The sequence below is a fragment of the Lissotriton vulgaris genome, chromosome 10 (genome assembly GCF_964263255.1).
Source record: "Lissotriton vulgaris chromosome 10, aLisVul1.2, whole genome shotgun sequence".
Taxonomy (NCBI): domain Eukaryota; kingdom Metazoa; phylum Chordata; class Amphibia; order Caudata; family Salamandridae; genus Lissotriton; species Lissotriton vulgaris.
In genome coordinates, this window is record NC_141698.1 from 1,368,235 (window position 1) to 1,391,659 (window position 23,425).

Here is a 23,425-nt window from a genome sequence, read left to right on the forward strand (position 1 = left end):
AGATAACCTGATGTCAGGTCAAAGGTGCTCCGATATTTTGCAGCTCCCACCTTATCTATGAGCTCCTCTCCTCTTGGAATGGGATGAGCATCAGTCTTGGCGATTGTATTTAAGCTTTAATAGTCTAATTTTTATCTTTCCTCCCTTGGCACTTGCTTGTAAATGTAAATTGATACTTGTATAGCGCACTACTCACCCGCAAGGGTCTCAAGGCGCTTGTACGAATACCGCTGTGGAACCCATCCTGGCTTTCCCTGTGAGGCGTCCACTCCTGGGCACCCCCAAGGTGGAGGCCAGGCATCCTTAGCATTGTGGGGGCCGTTGTGGAGATTAAGCAAGCTATTGCCCAGAGTTGCAGAGTGGGACTCCATGATTGGAACAGGCACCAAGGCGAGAATTATCAGGTCCGTGGAATTTTGAGCCCAAGACCCACCAAGGCGGGGAATTGAACCCTGGTCCCGGGCTAGACCTCTGCATCAGGGTCTGCCGCTCTAATCATTGAGCCACACTTCTCCACTTGGGCACCAGTACCACTTGGCTGGCCCATGGACTACTGGAGGGCTCAATCACTCCCAACTCTACCACCTTTGAAATCTCAGCTTTGATGCCGGATGTGATCTGGGCTGATAACCTGTAAGGTGCAGCAGATGTAGTCCAGCACAATCTCAGTTGGTACAACTTGGTAAAGTTGTGGATCACGTGTTCATGACTTCTTTGGATTCTCCGTATCTGGCATTCCAGTTGTTTGGCGAAATGAACACGTGATCCACAACTTTACCAAGTTGTACCTACTGAGATTTAATGCATGTTTGATTGAAAATCGTACTCCGCATAAATAAGCCAGTGGAATCTTTGACTTTTTCTCCTAATTAATCACAAGGACGTTGTTTACCATTATTAGGTGATATATCAAGATTGATGAATACAGTTATTAGTGAGACACACTGAAGATCTAATCAGCCCTGAAGAAGTCTTTTTTTTTTTTTTTTTTGTGCTAGAGCACAAGACGAAACGCGTGTTGGGTCTCAGTTAATTTATCTTTACATCAAGCTGTATCTTGGAGGCTATCATTGAATTTCATTGCATCAAGCTGTATCTTGGAAAGGCTATCTGAATTTATCTTTGCATCATGCTATATTGGAAAAACACAGATTGGACTGTGAATATTGGAATAAAGAAATGAAAACTTGGAACAACGTACAGAGACTGTTTTTAATAATTTTGGATTAAAATTAACATTTTTAGACTGTAATTAGTGATTTGTGGGCTCGGGATAGAACCCCTATGAACCTGGCTCTTTCCTAATTATTCTTCTCCACCCCCTCCCAACATGGATGCTGTCTCTTTTTCTTCTGCCAAGCGCCTCGAGACCGTTTGGTGATTTGTGCGCTATACAAGAGCATTTGACTTATGACTTATAGTGTATTCCTTCTCTCTGAAGGAATTGATGTGGTAGAATTGGTAACCAAACACTCTTCCCCTTGGAGCACCCCTCTAGACACATACATTTAATTCTTACAGTGCCGTATACTGCAGTTGAGCGCCCAAAGTGTGGTTTTGACCTGGTTACCAAGTAGAAGTTGTCATGTTAAATCCTTTTTGGTCTTTCTTTTCCGTATTATTGCTTCATGTACTTCCTGAAGTTGAGAATTTGAGATTCCAAAGGCACAACTTCTGTACACATGATCTATTATGTTTTCGATGTACTTCATTCAGTCATCATCTCAGTGTTGTTACAGTCTGGCAATTTTTCCAAAAATTACTTTGCAAATTCTCCTCATTTTTTGTACACGTGGACTTGGATGCTGAGCACGCCCACTTGTGGTCTCTTGCATGGTGCACACTTGCATCTGGGCTAATTACTCTGATACATAACCCTGTTTCACCTAAGTGTGAACAAATGCCGATCCTGACACAACCTGTCTCTTTGCTTCTCTCCCTCCCTGTCTACTCCAGGCAAGTCGAACCTTATGGATGCCATCAGCTTTGTGCTTGGCGAGAAGACCAGCAACCTGCGAGTGAAGACTCTACGCGACCTCATCCATGGTGCACCCGTAGGCAAGCCGGCCGCCAACCGGGCCTTTGTGAGTATGGTGTACTCGGAGGACGGTGGGACAGAGCGCACTTTCGCCCGGATCATTGTGGGTAAGTCCAGGAAAAAGGGATTCCTTGTTGCCCTGTAGAAGTAAAACTGAACCCTCAAGTTCTTTTGCTAGCAGTCCGAGCCTGTTGTCTGCTTAGCAACTGAACCCCAGAAGGGCTGACCCCATGTCTTTGACTCGCTGCTGATGAAGTAGATTTGAAGAGTCCCGGCCTCGTTGGAGCAGATTCCATGGGCGAGAGAGGAAGTAAACGGACTCAATGGGTTTCACCATTTTTCGTGGAGGTTACTGTGTATGATGATTAGTGTAACATGGTTGCTTTCTGTTGTGAAAATGATGAGTAAAACAAATGTAGAGGAAAAGTAATAAATATCTTCATTAAACACCACTATTATCAACTGGGCCGGACCTTTTAATGAATTTAGTGCAAACCATATGCACTTAATTAGAATGCAGCCCCTCAGATGTTCACACTATCCTCATGTGGATAGCATATACACATCTGAAATAGCAATGTGCCAAGTATGTCAATCTCTAGTTGTTGTGAGATGGGTTTGAATAAAAATGTTGTAGTGCTGAAGCTACGAGTTTCTTGGCCTGACCCCTCAACGAGGCGATAGGCAGCTGCTGATCCCGGGCCCTGCTCACTTGCAGCATATGGGGGAGCAAGAAAAAATGCCTCCCCACCAGCTGAAGCTGACTGCTGCCCAGTCATCCATCTATTCCTTTTCATGGCCAAGAAAAGCAGCCCCACCCACTCCCCGCACATTCACCATGTGTTTAAAGAGGTGTTAAATGCTTGCAGATTTGGGTCTGGTATTTCTCTCAGAACGGAGAAAACGCACAAAGTAAGACCTGGTATTCCCGGGTCCATTTGTTATTCTGCATTCTGAGAGAAATACCTCTTAATCCCTAGTAATGCACTGAGAGATATTGTCTGGGCTAGGTATTTCTTACCCAGGTATATCCCCGCATAGTTAATGAGGAACTCAAAGTGAGGGACTTGTCACTGCTGCATAGTGGTGCTTTGGCTTTTAAATGCTGTCCTCCCCTTTCTTTGCTCAATTGATGTCTTGTCCCTCAGGAGGTTCATCGGAGTACAGAATCAACAGCAAGGTTGTCCAGCTGCAGGAGTACAGCGACGAGCTTGAGAAACTGGGAATCCTCATCAAAGCTAGGAACTTCCTAGTGTTTCAGGTATGGCCCAGGGACTTTGTTTGGAGAATGAGGGTTTATACACAGGATCACCAGGGTGAGGGAATTCTTGCACCTTGAAGTTCCTGGGGTTAGGAGTGCAGCTGGCCCGTTGAATCACCAGTGTGAATGGGGAGCAGCAGTGGTTGGGAGGAGTGGGGTTGTGGCGTGCAGCAAATCCTCAAGACTAAAGGTTTCTTGCTTTCCACTTGGCCAAGAATATACGACCTGATGTTGCCTCAGTGGCAGACGGCTCAGATAGCTCAGTTGACTAATGCGTCCACTATAGACATTTGTGTGTTAAATGAAGGTCACCGGTTTGAATCCTTGTGGGTCCGCTCAGCCTTTTCAGCCTCCCGAATTCTGTTAAATGAGTAACATAGAGGTTGATATTGACTAGCTACACTTATCAGAACCCACAGAACAGACAAGCTGTAGAGTACACAATCTGTTATTAGCAGTGGTGGGAGAAGATGGGAACGACAACAGCAGCGTTATGAGCAGACTCTGGTGAACTTCAGAAAACCAAGCACTTCCAGGTCCCTTAACGCTTGCGGTGGAGACTGGCATTTTCAAGAATAGGAGTTTTTGAAATCTGTGGGTTCATTTCACGCCAGGAGCTATGGTCTATGAAAGAAGTGAGGGTTAAAAACGTTCGATCCTTTAGTCTTATTCATGAATTTGATAACTAGGAGGCTCACTAAATCTTATTGTTCTACGAATGTGCTTCCGTGACAGATAATCCTCCTTTTCTGTCCATGGAAGAATATATTTTCCAATAGATTTCACTCGGTAGAAGCTGTATGTAGAACTATCTTCTCCTGGTGGCTGGACTATCTTCTGCTAGCTGTTAGAGGTGCACTGTGTTCTCAAACCAGGCGGGTGTTGCATACTCCCTCTAAAGGGGTGGAACACTCATACAAGCCTGGTGGTGAGCACACCTCTTTGCCTAGCTCATTTTCCCACCTGTCCAGGTGCCAAAGGGTTATGGACAAAGGGGGTCGGCTTTCCTCTCCTGTGCAGTAGGCACTTTGAAGCTCCCCTGCCTTGGAATGCTAATTTTCAGGTCATCCTGTGGGAAGGGGTGTAAAAACCCTCTGCCCGAGCAGGCTTTGTTTCTTGCCTCCTGAGAGCAAAGACTCTCACCCTTGAGGGTCAGAAACTTGTCTCTGGTGTCAGGCTGGCAGAAAATTGTCAGTCAGCATACCAGTAGCTGGTAAGTTTTCAGGGGGCGCCTCTAAGGTGCATTCTGTGTGCATGTATTAATGAATCCCACACTGGCATCAGTGTGGGTTTATTAATACGAGATGTTTTGTGTATTGCTTCTGATTTGAAACAATAGGACACAACAAAACTCGGCACTCAAGACGAGGCAAATGCACCACTGCACCTTTAAATAACACATGTACAATAAGAACTCCATACTCGCGAGGCAAGAGAACAGATTCAGATGCATTTAAAGTGACACTTGATTTATTAATTCAACTCTTTTAGAAGTAACACAAAATATATTGGTTAATGTAGATTCCCAAATATAAACCAAATAGTCAAATGCACATAACATATACACGAAACAAGGAAATATATAAAATATGTAAATGGATCAAAGAAACTCAGGAAGTATATACATAAAATGGATAAGGAGAACACCTCACAAGCGAGTTGCACTACTCATTCTGGTCAGTTCAACCGGGAAGCCCTTTACATTCAGCCAGAACTCTCGATCGGGAACTACTGAAGATTTTCCCAATGGCAGTGTTTGGTTTATAGACTATTGTCTAAATAAACTCTGTTTTTACTACTACTACTACAATGGCAGTGCGCCCACCCCAACGGGCGAGCTTCTGATTCAGCGCCAAGATTTTCCAGCTTTAATACCTTTTACTCCACCTAAGGAGTAGTTTCTAGAATCTTGCTCCCTTTCCTCTGTTACAAAAACCAAACTGACCGTATTGGTCTGTGTCAGGGTCAAGACAGAAGCTGGCCAGGCTCCTGTATTTTGAGTCTGAGATAGTTCTGTACATTCCACACATTTCTCTGGTAACAACAATCTCTGCCCTGAAAGGTACCAAGCACGCATCCCACACAACATACTCCAGCTTATTCTGCACGGGAGGAGCGAAAACAAGCGGTGAGTGAAAAACAGCCCCTCCCCACTCTGCAACTGCGTGAGAGCACAGAAAATATAGTAAGTTATACAAAATGGAGTTGATGGTGAATGTACTGTTCCTAATAGCATCACAGTTTGATACCAAAATCCCTATTTTCAGAGAAGCCATCATGTAGCTGGAAAACTTATTTTCACCTGTGTCCAGCACATGTTCTCAAAATGGCTTCCCTGTTCACTTGTACTGGCAGCACTAGAGCTGACCTGCACAGGGGCATATCTGCTCATGCAGACATGCTCTTCCATGTTGTATAGTGCACCCTGCCTTAGGGCTGTAAGGCCTGCTGTAGGGGTGACTTACCTATACTGCATGCAGTGTCTGTGCCCATGGCACACAGGGATGTAGGCCATGTCTGCACCAAGACACGCAGACTGCAGTAGCAGTTTGAACGTGTTTGAGAGGTCCTTTAGGGTGGCACAATTCATGCTGCTATCCTTAAGGATCCTCTTTAGACTCCTTGCTTTAGGTATCGGGGTACCACTTACTAAAGGTATTGACAATTGGAATAAAATTGCACAGTTTTTGGGATAGAGATCTGGCACCGGGGACCTGGTTAGCAGGAACCCAGTGCAATTCCAGTCAAAATGACATCAAATACCAGGCAAAAATTGGGGGTGACTATATGGGAAAGGGGTGCTTTCCAGCTGTTGTCCAGAGTGGCTTGTATTGAAGATTCACATCTGAGGATGGGGAGTACCTATTTGTGGATGTAGTGGCAACAGCTCTCGATGCCTGTACTTTTCCAGTTGTTAGATATTTAGTATTGACTACTGACATTGCTGTAATGATACCTGTCCGTGAAGAGGACATTGGCCGTCAAACTAATGAAAGCTATTTTCAGGCAGTTTTCAGCCACATTTCGCATCCTATGTGGCATTTTTGGATATTCGGACATGCCGAGCTGGTTGATTTGCACTGTTCTTGTTTTTTGTTGTTGTCCCTGTCAGAGTTCTCAGTCTTTTTCAGTGTCTGGTTTGGAGAAGATGACCCAAAGGTCCTGCCTTGCATGGCGCTATAGGTTCCTTTAGATAAAAATTGAGTGTGTAGCAAGTGTTTGCCAGGAGCACATTGACCAGGTTTATAGTGTTTGCAGAGGATTCAAATACAATGTCATGAAGCTGCTTTCTTTCTGGAATGTGCTCGCGTATGTCCGGGTGATCGCCCCTGGGATACCTGGTGAATCGTAGGCACGAACTGGTAGATTCCAAGATGGGAGGTATACTTGACTAGGAGGAATGTTATACTTAAGTCCCACATGAATATAGGTAGGCAACGGAAGGCCATGCCTGGGGGTGTTTTTGTTATAATGGAGTGTAAAGAGCACTGATCATGTCTTCAACTGTATCGTGATGTGCTACTTGCCATTCTCGTTGCTCTTTAATATGGGTGAAATGCACTCTGATTTCCTAATTGTATATGATCCCTATGCATAAGTAGATGCTTCTAGTTCTAACTGTAAGCAACTGGCTGTGTTGTTTATGTTGTTACTATATTAGAAATATCAATAAAGAAATTTACACAAAAAAGCTGCTTTCTGAAAAAATCCTAAGCTGTAGATGCCATGTGCTGTATTGAAGGTCATTCACAGACTCTGTTCAAGAAGCGGCCGAGGCCTAGTGCTTGACAGAGGGCATTGAGCATTTGACTTCATATTGTGAAGCATCTGTCCCTTCAGGCCCCCAAAAAGGGGTCTGGAATCTTTGGTGGAAAGATCATAGGCGGTTGTGAAGGTGCAAGCTGTGAAGCTCATGAACTGTAAAACAGACATCCTCTTGGTGTGTGCCTCATATATTATACTGCTTGTAAGTACAGGACGAAAACCTCAAAATAAGATAGGCTGTCAGCCTCTTAAATCCAGATCAGAAACCTAACATTTGTCTGCTGTTCATTAAGGAGCCCTTTGACCCCCCCCAAAATCTCTTACAACGTAATTTTAGAAAAAAAAGAATGATGCAGAAGAACCTCTTGAGATGCTCACACAACCCTTTCAGCATCACTAAAAGTTTGTGCTGACTGAGATGACCGTGTAGGAGCAGTGCCTTCTGGGTCTTTTCTCTACTCTGCCTTCAAGGAGGGCAGCACAACACCCATTGCTGATGCCTTCATTATTAGGAACTACATTTAAAACAAATACTAAGCTGCAAAGCCTTTCATACAGATAAGTAACGTTTTTCTACATTTTTAGAAGAAGTTTAATTGATTCATTCAAAAAATGATGCACCGCCACGGCCAGTGGTGCTTGAGATCATATTCAGATCTATTCACTCACATATGATCGGGATAATCCTGGTTAATCGATACTCTTCAGGTGAGTGTACAACTGACTGACATAGGTAAAGCGTAACTCGTCCTCCTTGTTTGGTATCTGTGAAGGTTTCGCATGGGTCCAAGCGAGCCTGCCTGCTGAGCAGCTTAGAAGGGCCTTTTGCATGTGGTCTGCTTTCAAGGGCGTGACCTTAAGAGCATTATGAAGATGGTACGAATATATAGGGAAATGCGGGTGTTCGATTGTAATCATTTCTGCTCTATTTTTTATTATAATTTTCTTTTTTTACAGCGATAATTTTGGAACCATCTGTTACTTCTTGGGATAATGCTAATAATGGCAGTCTTAAACAGCCACAGTAAAAAAAAAATCTCTTGCATTTAGTGAATCATTTGTTTTTCTGATTGTGAGTGTATCGTAGCAGTTGGCCACCTACTTGCTGTTCCACTTGTGCAGTGCACTTCTGCTAGTAATTGTGCTGCTGATTACAGCACAGCTGCTAAGCGTCCGTGGTGTAGGGGTGTGCGGATAAAGTAAAACATCACAGTGGTATGTCCTGTCAGTCTAGGCACCATCCAGATTCCAAAGCAGCATGAGGCACTTTCACTCACTGTGTGTTTTTTCAGGGAGCGGTCGAGTCTATTGCCATGAAGAACCCCAAGGAACGCACAGCTCTGTTTGAGGAAATCAGCCGCTCTGGCGAGTTGGCAGCCGAGTACGATAAGAGGAAGAAAGAGATGGTGAAAGCTGAGGAGGACACGCAGTTCAACTATCACCGTAAGAAGAACATTGCTGCAGAGCGCAAGGAGGCCAAGCAAGAGAAAGAGGAGGTGAGCAGGAGGGACTTTGTGCATCCAAAATCTGCAATGTTTGTTCAATTTCGACTGTTTCTGGTCCAAATGCTGACATCATTTCCTGCAAAGGGGTCGGGGTATTGACTGGTGTACCTCAGAAATTATCTGCTGACATTTGAGAACATTAGTTTCTGAACTGCTGTGTGAATGAGATCTGGTTCCGCCTGTTGCATTTTTATCTGATTTTATTTTGAAAGTAAATTGTCAGACAAGTGCACCTGGGACCTTTTGTAAGAGCCAGATGTTTTCTCTTTTAAGATTCATCTTACTGACAGGAGGCTTGGTTCCAAACCCTCGTGCTTTCTTAGACTTGACCCCATATTTGGTAGACAGACCCTTATTGGGTCTCGCCTGGCAATGCAGCGCGAAAGCGATTGTCGCCAGCGTGATCTATTGTTATTGACTTGCCTGCCAAGTGGTACAGACCGACGCACGTGCCTATTGTGGTCTGTGGATGCGCTTCTAAGATGCGCTTGCGCAGACGCGCTAGCTTCGGAAGTGTTTACTGCTTTCGCTTTCCCTTGGTGCGCAGTTAATTGGGGTTGCATGCAGTAAGTGCACGTGCACACACATACAGCCAGGCCCCCCCCCCTGCTTTCGCTTTAATTAGGACACATACACATATAGCTCTGTATGATCCTGGCAGACAGTAAAGCTGAAAGAAATCCTTAATTTGGCGCTGTACACCGTATGATTAATTAAGATGCCCACACAGACCACAACCTATAGTTCAAACCAGGCAGCTCTTAGAGGCCGTCGCACTAACCCCCCCCCCCCTACTCGCATCAGCCTGCGGTCTCAACTCATAAGTCAAGGTGCTGCCCTCCAGTTCAGGAAGACCACCCCAGGGGTCTCCGAAAGGGATTGGGGCTCCATATACAATTCCTATTATCTGATCAAGGGCTATCCGTGCCAACTTTGCACTGTAGGTCTGGTCATCCCATTCCGTGTTTAGCCTTTCATTGATCAGTCACTTGCAAGGCCATATAGCATTGGTGATCCGTAATTCCCATTCCCTTGTCATAGGGGGACTGCCGGCAATTAATAAAGGCAATTCAAGGGCAGCTACCTGCCCATAGGAAGGAACGGGTGACGGAATTAAGGGTTTTAAACAATGGGTCGCAGTTTGAGAGGGAAAAGTTTTGGAAAACAAAGGAAGCTGGCGGGATTGGGTCTGACACGCTGCCCCCTGAGGGGCCAGTGGAGTTGTTCTCTGGATGAGGGACAGCGTTTAAATCCTCCCTATAATAGTGATTCCCAGTAGGAGATTGATGAGGGTTGATGGCGGCGAGCACAGCGTGGGAGAGATCATCCGATTCGATATGTAGACCAACAGGAAATTATACTGTTTACCTTCAAGCAAGTCCATGACCTCAATACGACTCCTGAGAGGGTCGACGTGTATTGGTCACTGCCAAGTGAAAGGCTCTTTGTATTAGAATCTCTACACTGCTGGACCCCGCACAAACCCTGAGTGCTATACTCTGTTGTAGGAAGCTCGCTCTGTATATGATATTATCACTAGGTGGTAATACCGTGCGCTGAGTCAAGGGGTTCTCCAAAAGTGTACAGGGCTCAATTTGAAACCCAAAGTGCTCTATTATTGGTAGTGTGGGAGAGCAGCCTTAGGCCTAACACAGAGGAGTGTAAGACATTTATTGCACAACTGTGGTCAATAATAGAGACACAACTCGAGAAGAAAATTCAGACCAATTTTAGAAAAATTTACTTTTTTTGTATTTTATTTTAAGATCAAGGTCTTTGTAATCGGGTAAGTACGTTTTTACTTAACACTACTTTTCATTTTCAAAAATCGTCACTTAAAAACTTTTTCACACTGTCCAATGTTATCCTATGGGGAAAACAATATTGCGGTTAAACAGATAAGTATTAAGCTTACAATCCCAGTCTTCGAGCCAAAAGTCAGAAAGGGCCAGGTAAGTACCACAACTGCACCACCAGCGGCACAGGGGGCGGCTGGTTTCAGAGGTCAAAGTCGAAGTTCAACCCAGTGCTTTCCAATGAGACGGGATACCTGGAGCCACACTGCTTGCAGGTAAGTAGATCTGTTGCAGGGGCTAAGCTTTGATGGTTCGGTTAAGCACAGGGAGGGCCACAAAGCAGCACCAAACATACACCACCAGCAGCACAGGGGCGGTCCGGTGCAGGATGCAATTTCCGTATTGGGTGCCCAATGCTTTTCAGTGGGGATTATTATATCAGCAAAGAGGCTGCAGGCATGGCACCGGAGCTTGCAGGAGGAAGACTGATCGCAGAGGTTAGTTGGGATGTAGGGGGTCGTAGGGGCACAGTCTGTTCAGCTCACCAAGGCCCAGGAGCTTTGGGTGCAAGGATGCCTTTTGATGTCTGAGTCTTCTTACCGGAGGAGTTCGGAGCGAACCTCTGGATTCACACTGCAGGCTCCGTCGTGGAAAGCAGGACATGTTAGCCAACGCTGGACTCAGGATCGCTGGGGAGACTTCACTGCACAGGTGAGCCACTCAGACTTGGGCCATGGGCGTCTGGTGCAGAGTAGGCAGCAGGCGTGGATCTGTATGGGTCCCGAGTCCTTGGAGTAGGTTTCTTCGAGATAGGTCTGCTGTCTATGGGAGATTGGAGTCTTTTTCGAAGGCAGCAGTCCTCCCAGGGGTTTCAGAGGTTGCTGGCTGCAAGACAGGTCGCAGGTTCGCACAAGCTGGAGCCAGGCCGGTAGGATTGTCTTTCGCCTTAGGTGATTGCAGATCTAGTTTCTAGGTCTGGGGGCGTCGCATAAATACTAAATTTAGGAGGCGTTTTAGGGGAGTAGCAGATAGGGCCAATGGGCACCTTACCTGGTGTGGCTACAACCTTTATTATGCCACCCTCCTGTGGGAAGGGGGCATAGACCTAGCCATGATTGGAGGAGTCCCCCATTTTCAAGATGGCCGGGGTGGAAGGTTGTGCTTCCACTCCCTCACCCTAGGGGTGGGGTTGGCAGAGGTGGGCACATCTCATATTCTTTTGAATTTTTCCTGACTGTTTTCCTGCCCAAAGTGGGGTTGGAAACCAGGGGCTGTCATCTGCTTCTAGCAACAGAGGCTGGGGTCGCATTACAAAGGCGGCACAACCTTTGAAGTTTCCCTCTTTAGCACTGTGCTCATCCTGGGGGGCTGAGATGTGACACCTCTGCCTAAGATTGACTATGTTTCTGGCCTCAGAGAGCCGGGGCTTTTGAGCCAGGGGTCCAGTAACATGTCTGGTGGTGCCAGGCTGTCTAAAGCCAGTCAGAGACCACACCAGGGTTGGTGGGTTTTCAGCGGGGCACCTCTGATTTGCCGTCTGGGTCCATGTTTCAATAAATCCCACACTGGCATCAGTGTGGGTTTATTGGGAGGAGTTGTTTGATACCAAACACTCCTGGGTTCAGAGAAGCCATCGTGGTGCAAGGAAACTTGAGTTGTCGATCTTCCAGCCCGTGTACTCTCTATGGCTTCACTGACACTTGCAATATTAAGAATAGACTTAAATATACTGAATGGGCATATCTACTCATGCAGGTATACTCACGCCTGAGATGTAGTGCACCCTGCCTTAGGGCGTGTAAGGCCTGCTAGAGGGGTGACTTGCTTATACCTTGCAAAAAGAACTATTGATGGACAGAATGCAGAACAATTGCATACATTCACGCCAGTACAGAGATCTGGGCCTAAAACCATAGTTTTTTTGCTCACCATGCCATTCTAGTTTGAACCCAGCCGTATGTAAATCAGTCTTCACCCTGCCCCAATGGGAACAGCCCAGTCCGAACTGCCAGGCCAGGTCCTCCCTGGACTGGAAACAAGCATCCTAGGACTGGTTTCGGGGTTTCACCCCTCTTCAGCCAGGATAGCTTGATTCCAGTTGCATGGCGAGCATGGTACTCCCATCTGAGCATACCCGTCCCACTTGGGATGACACATGCAGAAAGAACTTATATCCTTATAACTTAGGCATGGCTGCTTGGTATGGCATCTAACCAATATCCGTTCGTGGGCCAACAGTGTGAACTCCGCACTAGGTCGGGTCATCCCATCCTGTGTTTAGCCTTTCATTGATCAGTCACTTGCGAGGCCATATAGCATCGGTGGTCCGAAATTCCCAATCCCCTGTCATAGGGGGGAAATATCCACTCCTGGGCACCCCCAAGTAAAAGCCAAGCATCCACAGCGCTGCTGGGGCCGTTGTGGAGATTAAGCAAGCTAATGCCCAGAGTCACAGAGTGGGACCCATGATTAGACTAGGCACTGAGGCGAGAATTAACAGGTCCAGGGAAATTGAGTCCAAGAGCCGCCGAGGCGGGAATTGAACCCTGGTCCCGGGCCAGACCTCTGCATCAGGGGGTGCCGCTCTAACCATTGAGCCACGCTTCTCCACTTACAGGGGGTGGTGGGGTTTGAAGTTGAGCTAATCGTGTTCTAGTTTTAGGGAAAGAACACTAGGAACTGGAACAGAAGGGACCCAGTGCACTTCAGTTATAGTTGCATCAAAAGCCATGCAAAAAGTGTGTGGGGGTGGGGGGGGTACTTTTACAGAAACCCACTTTCCCACACTCTGTCATGGGGCATTGAGTTGCAAGTGGTACAACAAAGATGCGTCGGGAGACTGGTGTTGCATTGTTAGTTTGGACCATGTGTGACTGTGCATCTAGAGAACAAAGCATATGACTGTCATAGAGCTGGAGACTGTATAAAGGAACAAATGGTAACTAACATAACTCCACTGCCCTTCAACTTACCCAAACCCATATTTTTATCTCTGAAGCATCTGTCGCCCTTGAACTAATCCTAACATAAACCACAGACTAAGGACTTAGCTAAGTCAGTTGATGGGGACCTCCTCGTTACTACAGATTATAGGCCAAGATTTACAATAGTTATTAATACATTTTTTAATTCTATCGTACCCACATGGGGATGTTCCACCACCAAAATGAAGTAACCGGATTGTTTGACCCACCATGAGTAGTCACTCAGGTTCTTGACCTCCGATCCAAAGATCGCCTGTGTGCACACGGGCCGTTCCGCTCCACGGCAGCTGTGTGGTCATCTCGGAGCCAGAAGAGTGTGGGTGGCCACAAGGGCATGCATGGTGTTTGTGGTATGTTGTTCGCCTCTTCCTCAGCCACCTCTGGCCCGAGCGGAGAGAACTCCTTGATGCTATTGTTGCTTCAGTGTCTCTAGTGTCTACAGTCTGGAGGAGCGCTCTCCTCTCTGTTGCCCACTCCCAGGCTTGTTCAGGTGTCTCAAAGAAGTGGGTCTCGGAAATGAAGATTCATTTCAGTTTCGCTGGAAAAATAAGGATGTACTGAAGTTTTTGTTTAACCTCGTCAAATGAGTGCCTACATTTCTGAACTGCCCGGGTATAATCCGGGAAGGTCAAAATACATGAATCTTTAAAACAAATGTCAAGAAGTTTTGGGACTCTTAGAGAATGGCATCCCTGTTGTGGTAGTTAAGAATCCGGGTGATCAGTGGTGCGTTGGTGTTCTGGGACCTGTGTGCCCATTCCCCCACGAACCATGGTGACAGTTTGTCTTCAGGGGTCCAGGATTTCAGCCATTTCCAGTAAGCATTCCGTCTTGGAGCATTCTGAGCACTTCGGAAATCCGAGAAACCAAAGGTTGTTCCCGAGTGCTCTATTTTCGGCTTCTTCAGTGTGCCCTATTATCAGCATTGTTGGTGCGCTCTTTGAGTACCGCTGTTGAAGTGAGCAATCTGTTTAGAGTAGCCACGTTGTCTTCAAGGGAGGACACCCGGCTCTCTACCTCCGTGAATCGACTGGTGAAGTTTCTTAGATCCGGGTGTAAGAGTGAAGCATCAACTTTTACCTGGTCCACTTTGGTCTCAACCGCTTTATCAAGTCTTACATATCCTGAAGAATCGTGGCATGGTTGGACAGCTCAAGATTTGTATGTGATGCAGGAGTAATGGAGGTGACTCCTATGCTTCTCAAGGCCGCAGCTTTGTACTGATCCATCTTGGTTTGTGCCTATGCGGGTGGTTGGGTTGGGTGGGGGGGAGGGGGGAGGTTCTATCCCTTACTATGATCCCAACAGTGTACCAGACTAGAAGGCAGATGTTCTGTGGCCCACTTACACTCGAGGTAAGCACAAGCAGCCAGGGCTGAGGCCTCTCACATACACTGCGCTAGTGTCAATGGAAGCCGTCGGGGTCTGAGGGAGGACAGCCCTTCTCGAGAAGGCTCCCCCTAGGACCAGGGAACAACCCCCTATGGCCCTTCTTGGCCCCACTGCCAGCGGGACAGAGTATCACAGATTGCCTGTTCCAAGCGACTATGAGGGTCTCTGGTACTATGGGGCGGAAGTCACATATGTCTTATTTCACTGGGGCAGAGGAATCCAACCCCCACCACCATTCCTTTGCACAAGCTCAATGGCAATCTTTTTGTACATATTGCTGTGACTTTCAAAAACACCCTCCCCTATTAACAGAACATTCTCTGACAATTTTGGCATTCAAAAAAGGACTAAAGAGTCACCCTTTCAAGATGTGTTTAGGATCCGGTTACAGATGTGAACGCCCATTCAAATTGGGGAAATCAGCACATCAAGAACTCTGATTCCAGAATTAGGTTCCCGTCTTAAGATTTTATCGTCACCTGCTGCCTTCACTGAATTGTTTAATTTTAGAATCGGTCATCCTCCTATTTTTTCAGCCCTGTCTCAGACCTTGGTCCCTCAACTGTTTTCTATCCGGATTTACCACCATCACTGCGCATAGATCAGAGTCTGGATTCAACACTGTGGCTGTGTAATGACACAGAAATGGTGGCTCATTCTCACATTTTCCATGCACGTTTTTAAAGACAAAGATTTAGATTTTTTTGCTCTTTTTCTGAGAATGAAAATGGAGGCATTCGCATTCTGTGAATATAAATTGATTCTGAGGTACTTAAGAATTAATGTTATGTTATGCTTTTGTGATTTTTGTTGGTGCATTTTTGTCAATACGAAAGACTTACCTTCTTTTTTTACAGAATCTAATTGTGTGTAACCCAGTTTGTAGAAATGTGACCGCTTCAGTCGGTGGGAGTGCGCGCGCACTTGCGGCAGTCGGTGGGAGTGTGTGCGCGCGCTTGCAGTAGTCTGTGCGAGTGTTTGCGTGCGCTTGCGGCATGTGGTGGGAGTGTGTCCGCATGCTTGCGGCATGTGGTGGGAGCGCGCGCGGCAGTCAGTGGGAGTGTGTGAGCGCGTGCGGCAGTCAGTGGGAGTGTGTGCGGCAGTCAGTGGAGTGTGTGCGCGTGTGCTTGCAGCAGTCGGTGGGAGTGTGTGCGCGCGCTTGCGGCAGTCGGGAGTGCACCTGTACTTGCGGCAGTCGGTGGGAGTGCACCCGTGCTTGCGGCAGTCTGTGGTAGTTTGCCCGTACTTGCGGCAGTCTTGTGAGAGTGTGCCCGTGCTTGCGGCAGTCTGGGAGTGTGCGCGTGCGGCAATCTGTGGGAGTGTGCCCGTGCTTGCGGCAATCTGTGGGAGTGTGCCCGTGCTTGCAGCAGTCTGTGGGAGTGTGCCCGTGCTTGCAGCAGTCTGTGGGAGTGTGCCCACACATGCTTCGGTCAGTGGGAGGTGGAGAAAATGGAGTTCTGTTGCAGTAACCCCACCCCTCCACAATTGTTGTCTGCCTTTTGATGCAACTTTGACTGTAGCGTAGAGTACTGGGTCCCTGCTGTCCAGGTTCACAGTATCAGTGTTCTTCCCCCTAAACCAGAGGTCTTCAAACTTTTGGCTGCCGAGACCCCCCTGGCGACATTTTCAGGTGTAAGGACCCCCCTAATGATAAAAATTTCCAAACCTGTAGGCAGAATCTGCACATGCATCAAACTCCAGCTCTGGTCCAGGCAGCACAACAAATTTTGGTCCCAGAGCAGGAGCGGGCAAAAAGCCTGGATTCATGGCCCTGCCAGTGCCGCAGGTTAACAAACTGTTTCCTAAGCCTACATACTCAGGGGCAGATTTACAAGCCCCCTGCGCCACCACTACGTCACTTTTTGTGACGTATTTGTGGTGCAGGGGGCCCCTCCATATTTACAAGGAGATGAAAAGCCACCCTGCGAGCCTTTTCCCCTCCTTGTAAATATGACCCCTTCACATGCAGCACTGTGTGTGGAAGAGGAGTTCCATGGGTGTTGCTGTGGGTGTTCCCACGCAACAACCATTGAACAAGACACATCTCCATATTTACGAGAAATTGTAAATCTGGAGATGTGTGTGAATGCTACGGCACCCTAGAGGTGGCGGAGCGAGGCGCAACAAGGAATTTTTTTTTCATTTATCCTCATTTTTTCCTCTTTCAATGCGTGCTGCATTCTACAGCATGCATTGAAAGAGGAAAATGTCTGTAGTATTCTGTTGCGACGCTTTAGCATTCATTTTAGTACTCTTTTAAAATTAGCTGCCCCTTGCTGGAATCGAACCCTGCTCCCCGCGCAGAGCGATTAAGGCTCTGACACGGTCTGAGACAGGGCCGGCAGACATTTTGGGGAGGAATTGAGGTGAGCGGACTAGTTGTTGTCCTACCTCCTGCCCACTGTATTTAAGGCGTGTAGAAACGCGCCGGCACCGACTACGTGTGTTCTGTTATCTCCTCTGAGGCGGAAGCCGGGGGTTTAGGCTGCTGTATAATTAAAAAAAAAACTTTGTATTCTGTTGCGACGCTTTAGCATTTATTTTAGTACTCTTTTAAAATTAGCTGCCCCTTGCTGGAATCGAACCCTGCTCCCCGCGCAGAGCGATTAAGGCTCTGACGCGGTCTGAGACAGGGCCGGCAGACATTTTGGGGAGGAATTGAGGTGAGCGGACTAGTTGTTGTCCTACCTCCTGTTCCCCTCCACCCAATAAATGGAGATTGATTCCCGACAGCGCAGCGGGCGGGCGCGCCGGCGGCGCGCCAAAGGTGCGCCAAAGGTGAGCCCGTTTGGGCCCGTCCGGGCCTGCACGGGACTAGGGGCTACTCTCCTAACATCTAGGACTCACGATAACCCATTAAAAACTTATGATAGGGATCAACTCCTGTTACTCAGAAAGGAGCACAAGCCCACCTGTAATCTCCTATCTCCATACGTCAATGACCATACCCCCTGTAACGGCTGTAACTTTAAGTTTACTGCTGATATTGTAACTCCTGATGTCGGTTCCTACTCACTGGCACTAATAAATTGCAGATCTCTGCGCAAGCATGCGCTGGAAATCTCATTACTCCTTGAAGAACGAGACCTAGAGGTACTCTTTCTAACGGAGACATGGACCAACGAGAGCTCCGACCCAGATATAGTAAGAGCTTTGCCGCCTAATTATGCAATTATGAGACAAGATCGTACTGACGGAAGGGGTGGAGGGATTGCTATAATTTATAAAACATCAGCGATTTGCAGACATGAGAAGGTTTCCATAGAAGGGTCAGAAAGTCTGTCCTTTTCCATTACACTGTCCCCGACCTGTACATGCACAGGGCTCCTTGTGTATAGGCCCCCTGGGCCTCTCGGCCAATTTTGTGAAGAGCTTGTGAGCTGTGCTATTAACCTCTCCTGCAATGCCCCCAACTTTACTATGCTGGGAGATTTTAATATACATCTTGACGAAGGAGACACCCATGCTTGCCAAAAATTGTCAACAGCTTTAGAGGTGATTGAACTTAAGCAAATTGTTCAAGGTCCCACACATATAGCAGGTCACACCCTTGACCATTGTTATACTAATATGAACGCGCTGAAGTTTGAAAACTCAACAGTGGTTCCTTGGTCGGACCACACCCTCTTGTCCTTTTCCTTGACCCACCATAAGCAACCAACACAGACCAATTTTTCTAAAAAAAATGAGTAGGGTCCGGTCCAAACTGCCTGTGGACAAATGGATAGTTGAACTTAGCAAAACAAAACCAGAGTATAATAATGACCCAATAGAAGCAAATGTGCGCTTTAATCATTGGCTAGAGGAATCTCTTGAGGCGACTCTGCCTAAAACTGAACTCTCTCATCGGAAAGGGGCGAATAAAAAAACTTGGTACACCCCTGAATTGAGAACTCTCAAACAGATATGTAAACATAAGGAGAGAAGGTGGAGGAAAGATTACGGTGAAGATAGTAAAAATGTTTACAGACTAGCCTTACGCAATTATAAGCAGGCTATAAAAGTGACCCAGTCCAACTATTATCAGGAAAAAATCTCTTTAGCTGCCAGTTCCTCCAGGGAAATTTTTAAAATTTTTAAATCTTTGGTTACCCCTCCTACCCCCGTTATGGACTCAACTCTGGCACTCCCGCGCTGCAGGGACCTGGCAAATTTCTTTGCCGCAAAGGTAGCAAACATCTATGCATCTTTTCAGGTGACTGCCACAGGTGATTGCAATAGGTCCAACCCCCCCTGGCACAAGACCTACCTACGCTTAATGAATTCTCTCCCCTAGATGGCGACAAGGCCCAAATGCTTCTGGGGAATTTGAAATCTGGATCACCTAGTGATGTAGCTCCACCAACCATCCTCAATCTTGTCTCAGACACAGTGGCCCCTGTGATACAGGATGTGATTAATACATCCTTGGCCACTGGGGTAGTCCCACCTATGTGGAAACAAGCAAGAGTAAGAGCGTTATTAAAAAAGCCCAACCTCAACCCTGATGACTGTTCCAACTATCGTCCTATCTCCTTGTTGCCAACTGTTAGCAAGATCGCTGAAAAACATGTCAACTTTCTTCTATCTACCTTCATTGAAGCTAATAATCTGCTACATTACACCCAGACTGGGTTTAGATGCAAACAGGGCACTGAAACGGCCCTTGTGGCAGTAGTTGAGAAAACTAGGAAGATTCTGAACGAAGGGAAATGTGCGGCCATACTATTACTAGACCTCAGTGCGGCCTTTGATACCGTCAATCACACGATTCTTATTCAGAGATTGAGTAATGTAGGTATCACTGGGACCGCACTGAACTGGCTTAGCTCTTTCCTGTCCATTCGGACCTTTTCAGTGTTTGAGGATGATATAGTTTCAGCTCCAATACAGCTTCAATGTGGTGTTCCCCAGGGGTCATCCCTCAGCCCTACTCTATTTAATATTTACATGAGACCTTTGGCTGAGGTGGTGCAACCTTGGGGAGTACAATTGGTAACATATGCTGATGATACTCAGCTTATCATCTCCCTGTCCGGGCAGGAGGTGACTTATAACAACCTATCCTCCTATCTTAGCAAAGTCCAGGAGTGGATGAATGACTCTTTTTTGAAGCTAAATGGAGCTAAAACAGAGGTCATGATGCTAGGACATAAACCACCTACCTCTGTGGATATGTGGTGGCCGGACTCCTTGGGGCAGCCTCCGACCCCTAAAGAGCAAATCAAAAGCCTAGGAGTGTGGCTGGACCCAGCCCTTAACTTTCAGGTCCAAGCCCGGAAGGTAGCAGGGACTGGTTATGCCCTCATGAGAGCACTCAGAAAGATTTTAGGACTACTTCCCTTTGAGGCCAGAAGGATCCTAGTACAATCTCGTATCCTATCACGATTAGACTATTCCAACGCAGTCTATCTAGGGGCTCCTAAAGGGACAATCAAGATCCTACAGACCATCCAAAATTGTGCTGCCCGAATGCTACTAAACATCCCACGCAGAACCTCTGCCAAACCAGCATTGAAGCAACTACACTGGTTGCCTGTACAACAACGAATCGAATTTAAAGCAATGACTATTGCTCACAAAGCCCTGCATAATTCCGGACCAGACATTCTTGTACCTTTGTTCAGTCCTTATCAAACATGCAGAACCCTGAGATCCAGTAATAAGAATCTACTGGTAATCCCCAGGATCAGGAGATCGCGCACCGGGGGCAGGCGCTTTTCTTTACAGGCTGCAAAACTTGGAACAATCTTCCAGACGCTATTCGCTTGGAGGAGAACCATCCCAGGTTTAGAAAAATGCTGAAAACCTTCTTATTCTGCTAAAGTTAATGGAGATGATTGGACCACGTAAGCGCTGGGATGCCTCAGGGTAACCATGCGCTATAGAAATGTGTAATCATTCATTCATAGTGATTGATTTGTGCAGTAAGGGGTACCTTCCTGCACAAAAACAATCTCCCCACGACGCAGGCATCCTTGCACCGTGGTGCAAGGGTGCCTGCGCCGGCGCATGGCTGAAGCTTGTGCGCCAGCGCTGGGGAAGGACAGAGATGCGACATATTGTTGTAAATATGTTGCATCTCTGTGCTTTCCAAACTAACCGAGCACGGCGCAGCAAAATGACTTGCTGCACCGTGCTGCGTTACTTGTTATAAATCTGCCCTAAAGTGCTTTAAAATTTTTACAACTCCAGCACATCCACAGGACCAAATTCTCACGAGTGCAGAGATGCAATGGGACTTGTATATAATGTTTTTATAAGATAAATTATTCTTATGATAGAAATTGGCAAAAGTGAAAAACATTTTGGGGCAGATTTGCAAGTGGCTTGTAAATCCGCCCCTTGGTGTACAGAAAAAAACCTTTTTAAGATGTATGAATGTCTTTTCTGTTCTTGGTAAATTGTATGTGTTGTTGACCTGTGACATTCTTAACTTCCTGGAGTTTTATTCACAGCTACTGCTTGATAAAACTGTTTAAATGTAAGGAATAGGTAGAGTGGGGGCTCAGGGGGTACTTGAACCAGAAAAAAAGCAAAGCCTCTGTAACCAGTTTACAAAGGCATGTCAATATGCAAATGGTCTTTAACGACCTGTCAACAACTTGGGTGTGGATTAGACTCCAGGCACTGCCCAGACGACAGAAGCTGGAGCTGCAGGGGCTGAGACACAGACTAGGAGGAGGGGGGCTGAAGCCCTTGTAGTTCTGTGGGCCTGGGAATGCGCGACCCCCTTTGTAACACTCCACGCCCCCCCTGGGGGTCGCGCCCCACAGTTTGAAGACCCCTGCCCTAAAAACATGTCTACAATTGGTACTTCTGACCCCTGTAAGTCCCTAGTAAATGGCACTCTAGGTACCTAGGCCCTGGAGGCTGAAGAGTGTCTCCTGGGACCCCTCACTAGGATAATGACTCTGCCCCTGCAGCTGTCGTGCCTCTGTGAGGTAAAAAAAAATGACCAAGTCATCATGGCACACTGCCTGTGTGCCATGCCAGCTAGCACTGCCTAAGATATAGGTATGTCACCCCTCAAGCAGGCCTCGCAGCCCTAAGGCAAGGTGCACTATATCCCAGGTGTGGACATATCTGCATGAGCAGGTAAGCCCCTACAGTATTGGGGTATATTCCCTAATATTGTAAATGCCAGGGAAGCCATAGAGAGTACATGGGTTGGGAACTTGACAACTAGAGTTCTCCAGCACCATGATGGCTTTACTGACCACATGAGTGTTTGGTACCAAACAGCTCCTTGTAATAAATCCACACTGATGCCAGTGTGAGATTTATTAAAACATGTACTCGGAGGGCATCTCTGAGTTGCCCCCTGAAAACCTACCGACCTTGTTGTGGGCACTGACTGGCGTTAAGCAGCCTGCCACGCACAAACATGTTTCTGGACACCTGGCGGGAAAGCCTCTGCTCTCTGAAACCAGAAACAATGCACATCCTGGGCAGAGATGTCACACCTCCTCCCCAGGATGGGCACAGTCCTCGAAGGGGAAGCATCAAAAGCCTGTGACCTTTGTAATGCGACCTCCAGCCTCTGCTGCTAGCAGCAGATGGCAGCCCTTGGTTTACGCCCCCATTTTGGTGGGAAAACTGGCAGGAACTTCGAAAACTAGGAGGTGCGCCCACCTCTGTCAATTCCACCCCTAAGGTCGGGAAGGCGAGGTGAAGCACTTTTTTCAGTACCCTCCATCTTGAAGATGAGGAGAGCCTCCAGCTTCTGAGAACCTGTGACCTGTTTTGCAGCCAGTGACCTTTGAAACCCCTGGGAGGACTGCTGCCTTCAAAAAAGACTCCAATCTCCCGTGGACAAAGGACCTGTCCTGAAGAAACCTACTCTAAGGACTCAGAATCCAGGCTTATCTGTCTCCTACCCACTTTGCACCCAACGCCCACGGCCTCAGTGTCTCACCTGTGCAGTGAAGTCTCCCTGGTGCTCCTGACCAGCGTTGGCTGACCTCTCCTGCCCTTCATGATGGCAGTTGCAGTGTAAATCCAGAGCCCCCCCCCCCTCCCACCATCGACCTGCTCCGGTAAGTAGACTCCGACGTCCAAAGGAACCCCTGCACCCGAAGCCCCTGTGCCTTGGTGAGCTGAATTGACAGTGCCCCTACAACTCCCTACGTCCCTGCTTACCTCTGCTGTCGTTGGTCTTCCTCCTGCAACCTCCTGTGCCACGCCTGCAGCCTCTTTGCCAAAAGAAGAATCCCCATTGAAAAGCATTGGCCACCCGACGTCGAAATTGCACCCTGCACCTGGCCGCTCCTGGGCCACTGTTTGTGTATGTTTGGTACTGCTTTGCGGCTACCCCTATGCTTCACCTAACCCCAAAAGCTTGGCACCAGCAACCGATCTACTTACTTAAATCAGTGTGGGTCCAGGCACCCGCTGTCTCTATTGGAAAGCATTGGGTCGAACTCCGACTTTGACCTCTGCACCTGGCTGCCCCAGTGCCACTGGAGGTGCAGTTTTGGTACTTACCTGACTCTTGGTCCTTGCTGACGTTTGGGTACAGAGGCTGGGATTGTAAGTGCAATAATTACCTGTTTAACTACAGTATTGTTTTCCCCATAGGATAACATTCAACTGTGTTGATAAGTTTCTAAGTTTCGATTTTTTTCAAAGTGAAAAGTATTTTTAATTATAAACGTCCTTACCTTATTACGAAGATCTTGATCTTAAAATGAAGTATAAACAAA

The 23,425-nt window shown here is 47.1% G+C and overlaps 1 protein-coding gene across 1 annotated transcript in view; it reads left to right on the top strand.

Moving 5' to 3' along the window:
* SMC1A (structural maintenance of chromosomes 1A) overlaps positions 1–23,425 on the top strand; it is a 182,958-nt gene that overhangs the window by 20,650 nt on the left and 138,883 nt on the right. Inside the window, exons 2-4 of the mRNA XM_086940138.1 lie at positions 1,957–2,145; positions 3,187–3,299; positions 8,357–8,560. Of these exons, the coding sequence (XP_086796264.1) occupies positions 1,957–2,145; positions 3,187–3,299; positions 8,357–8,560 (506 nt within the window). The remainder of the gene's footprint in view (positions 1–1,956; positions 2,146–3,186; positions 3,300–8,356; positions 8,561–23,425) is intronic.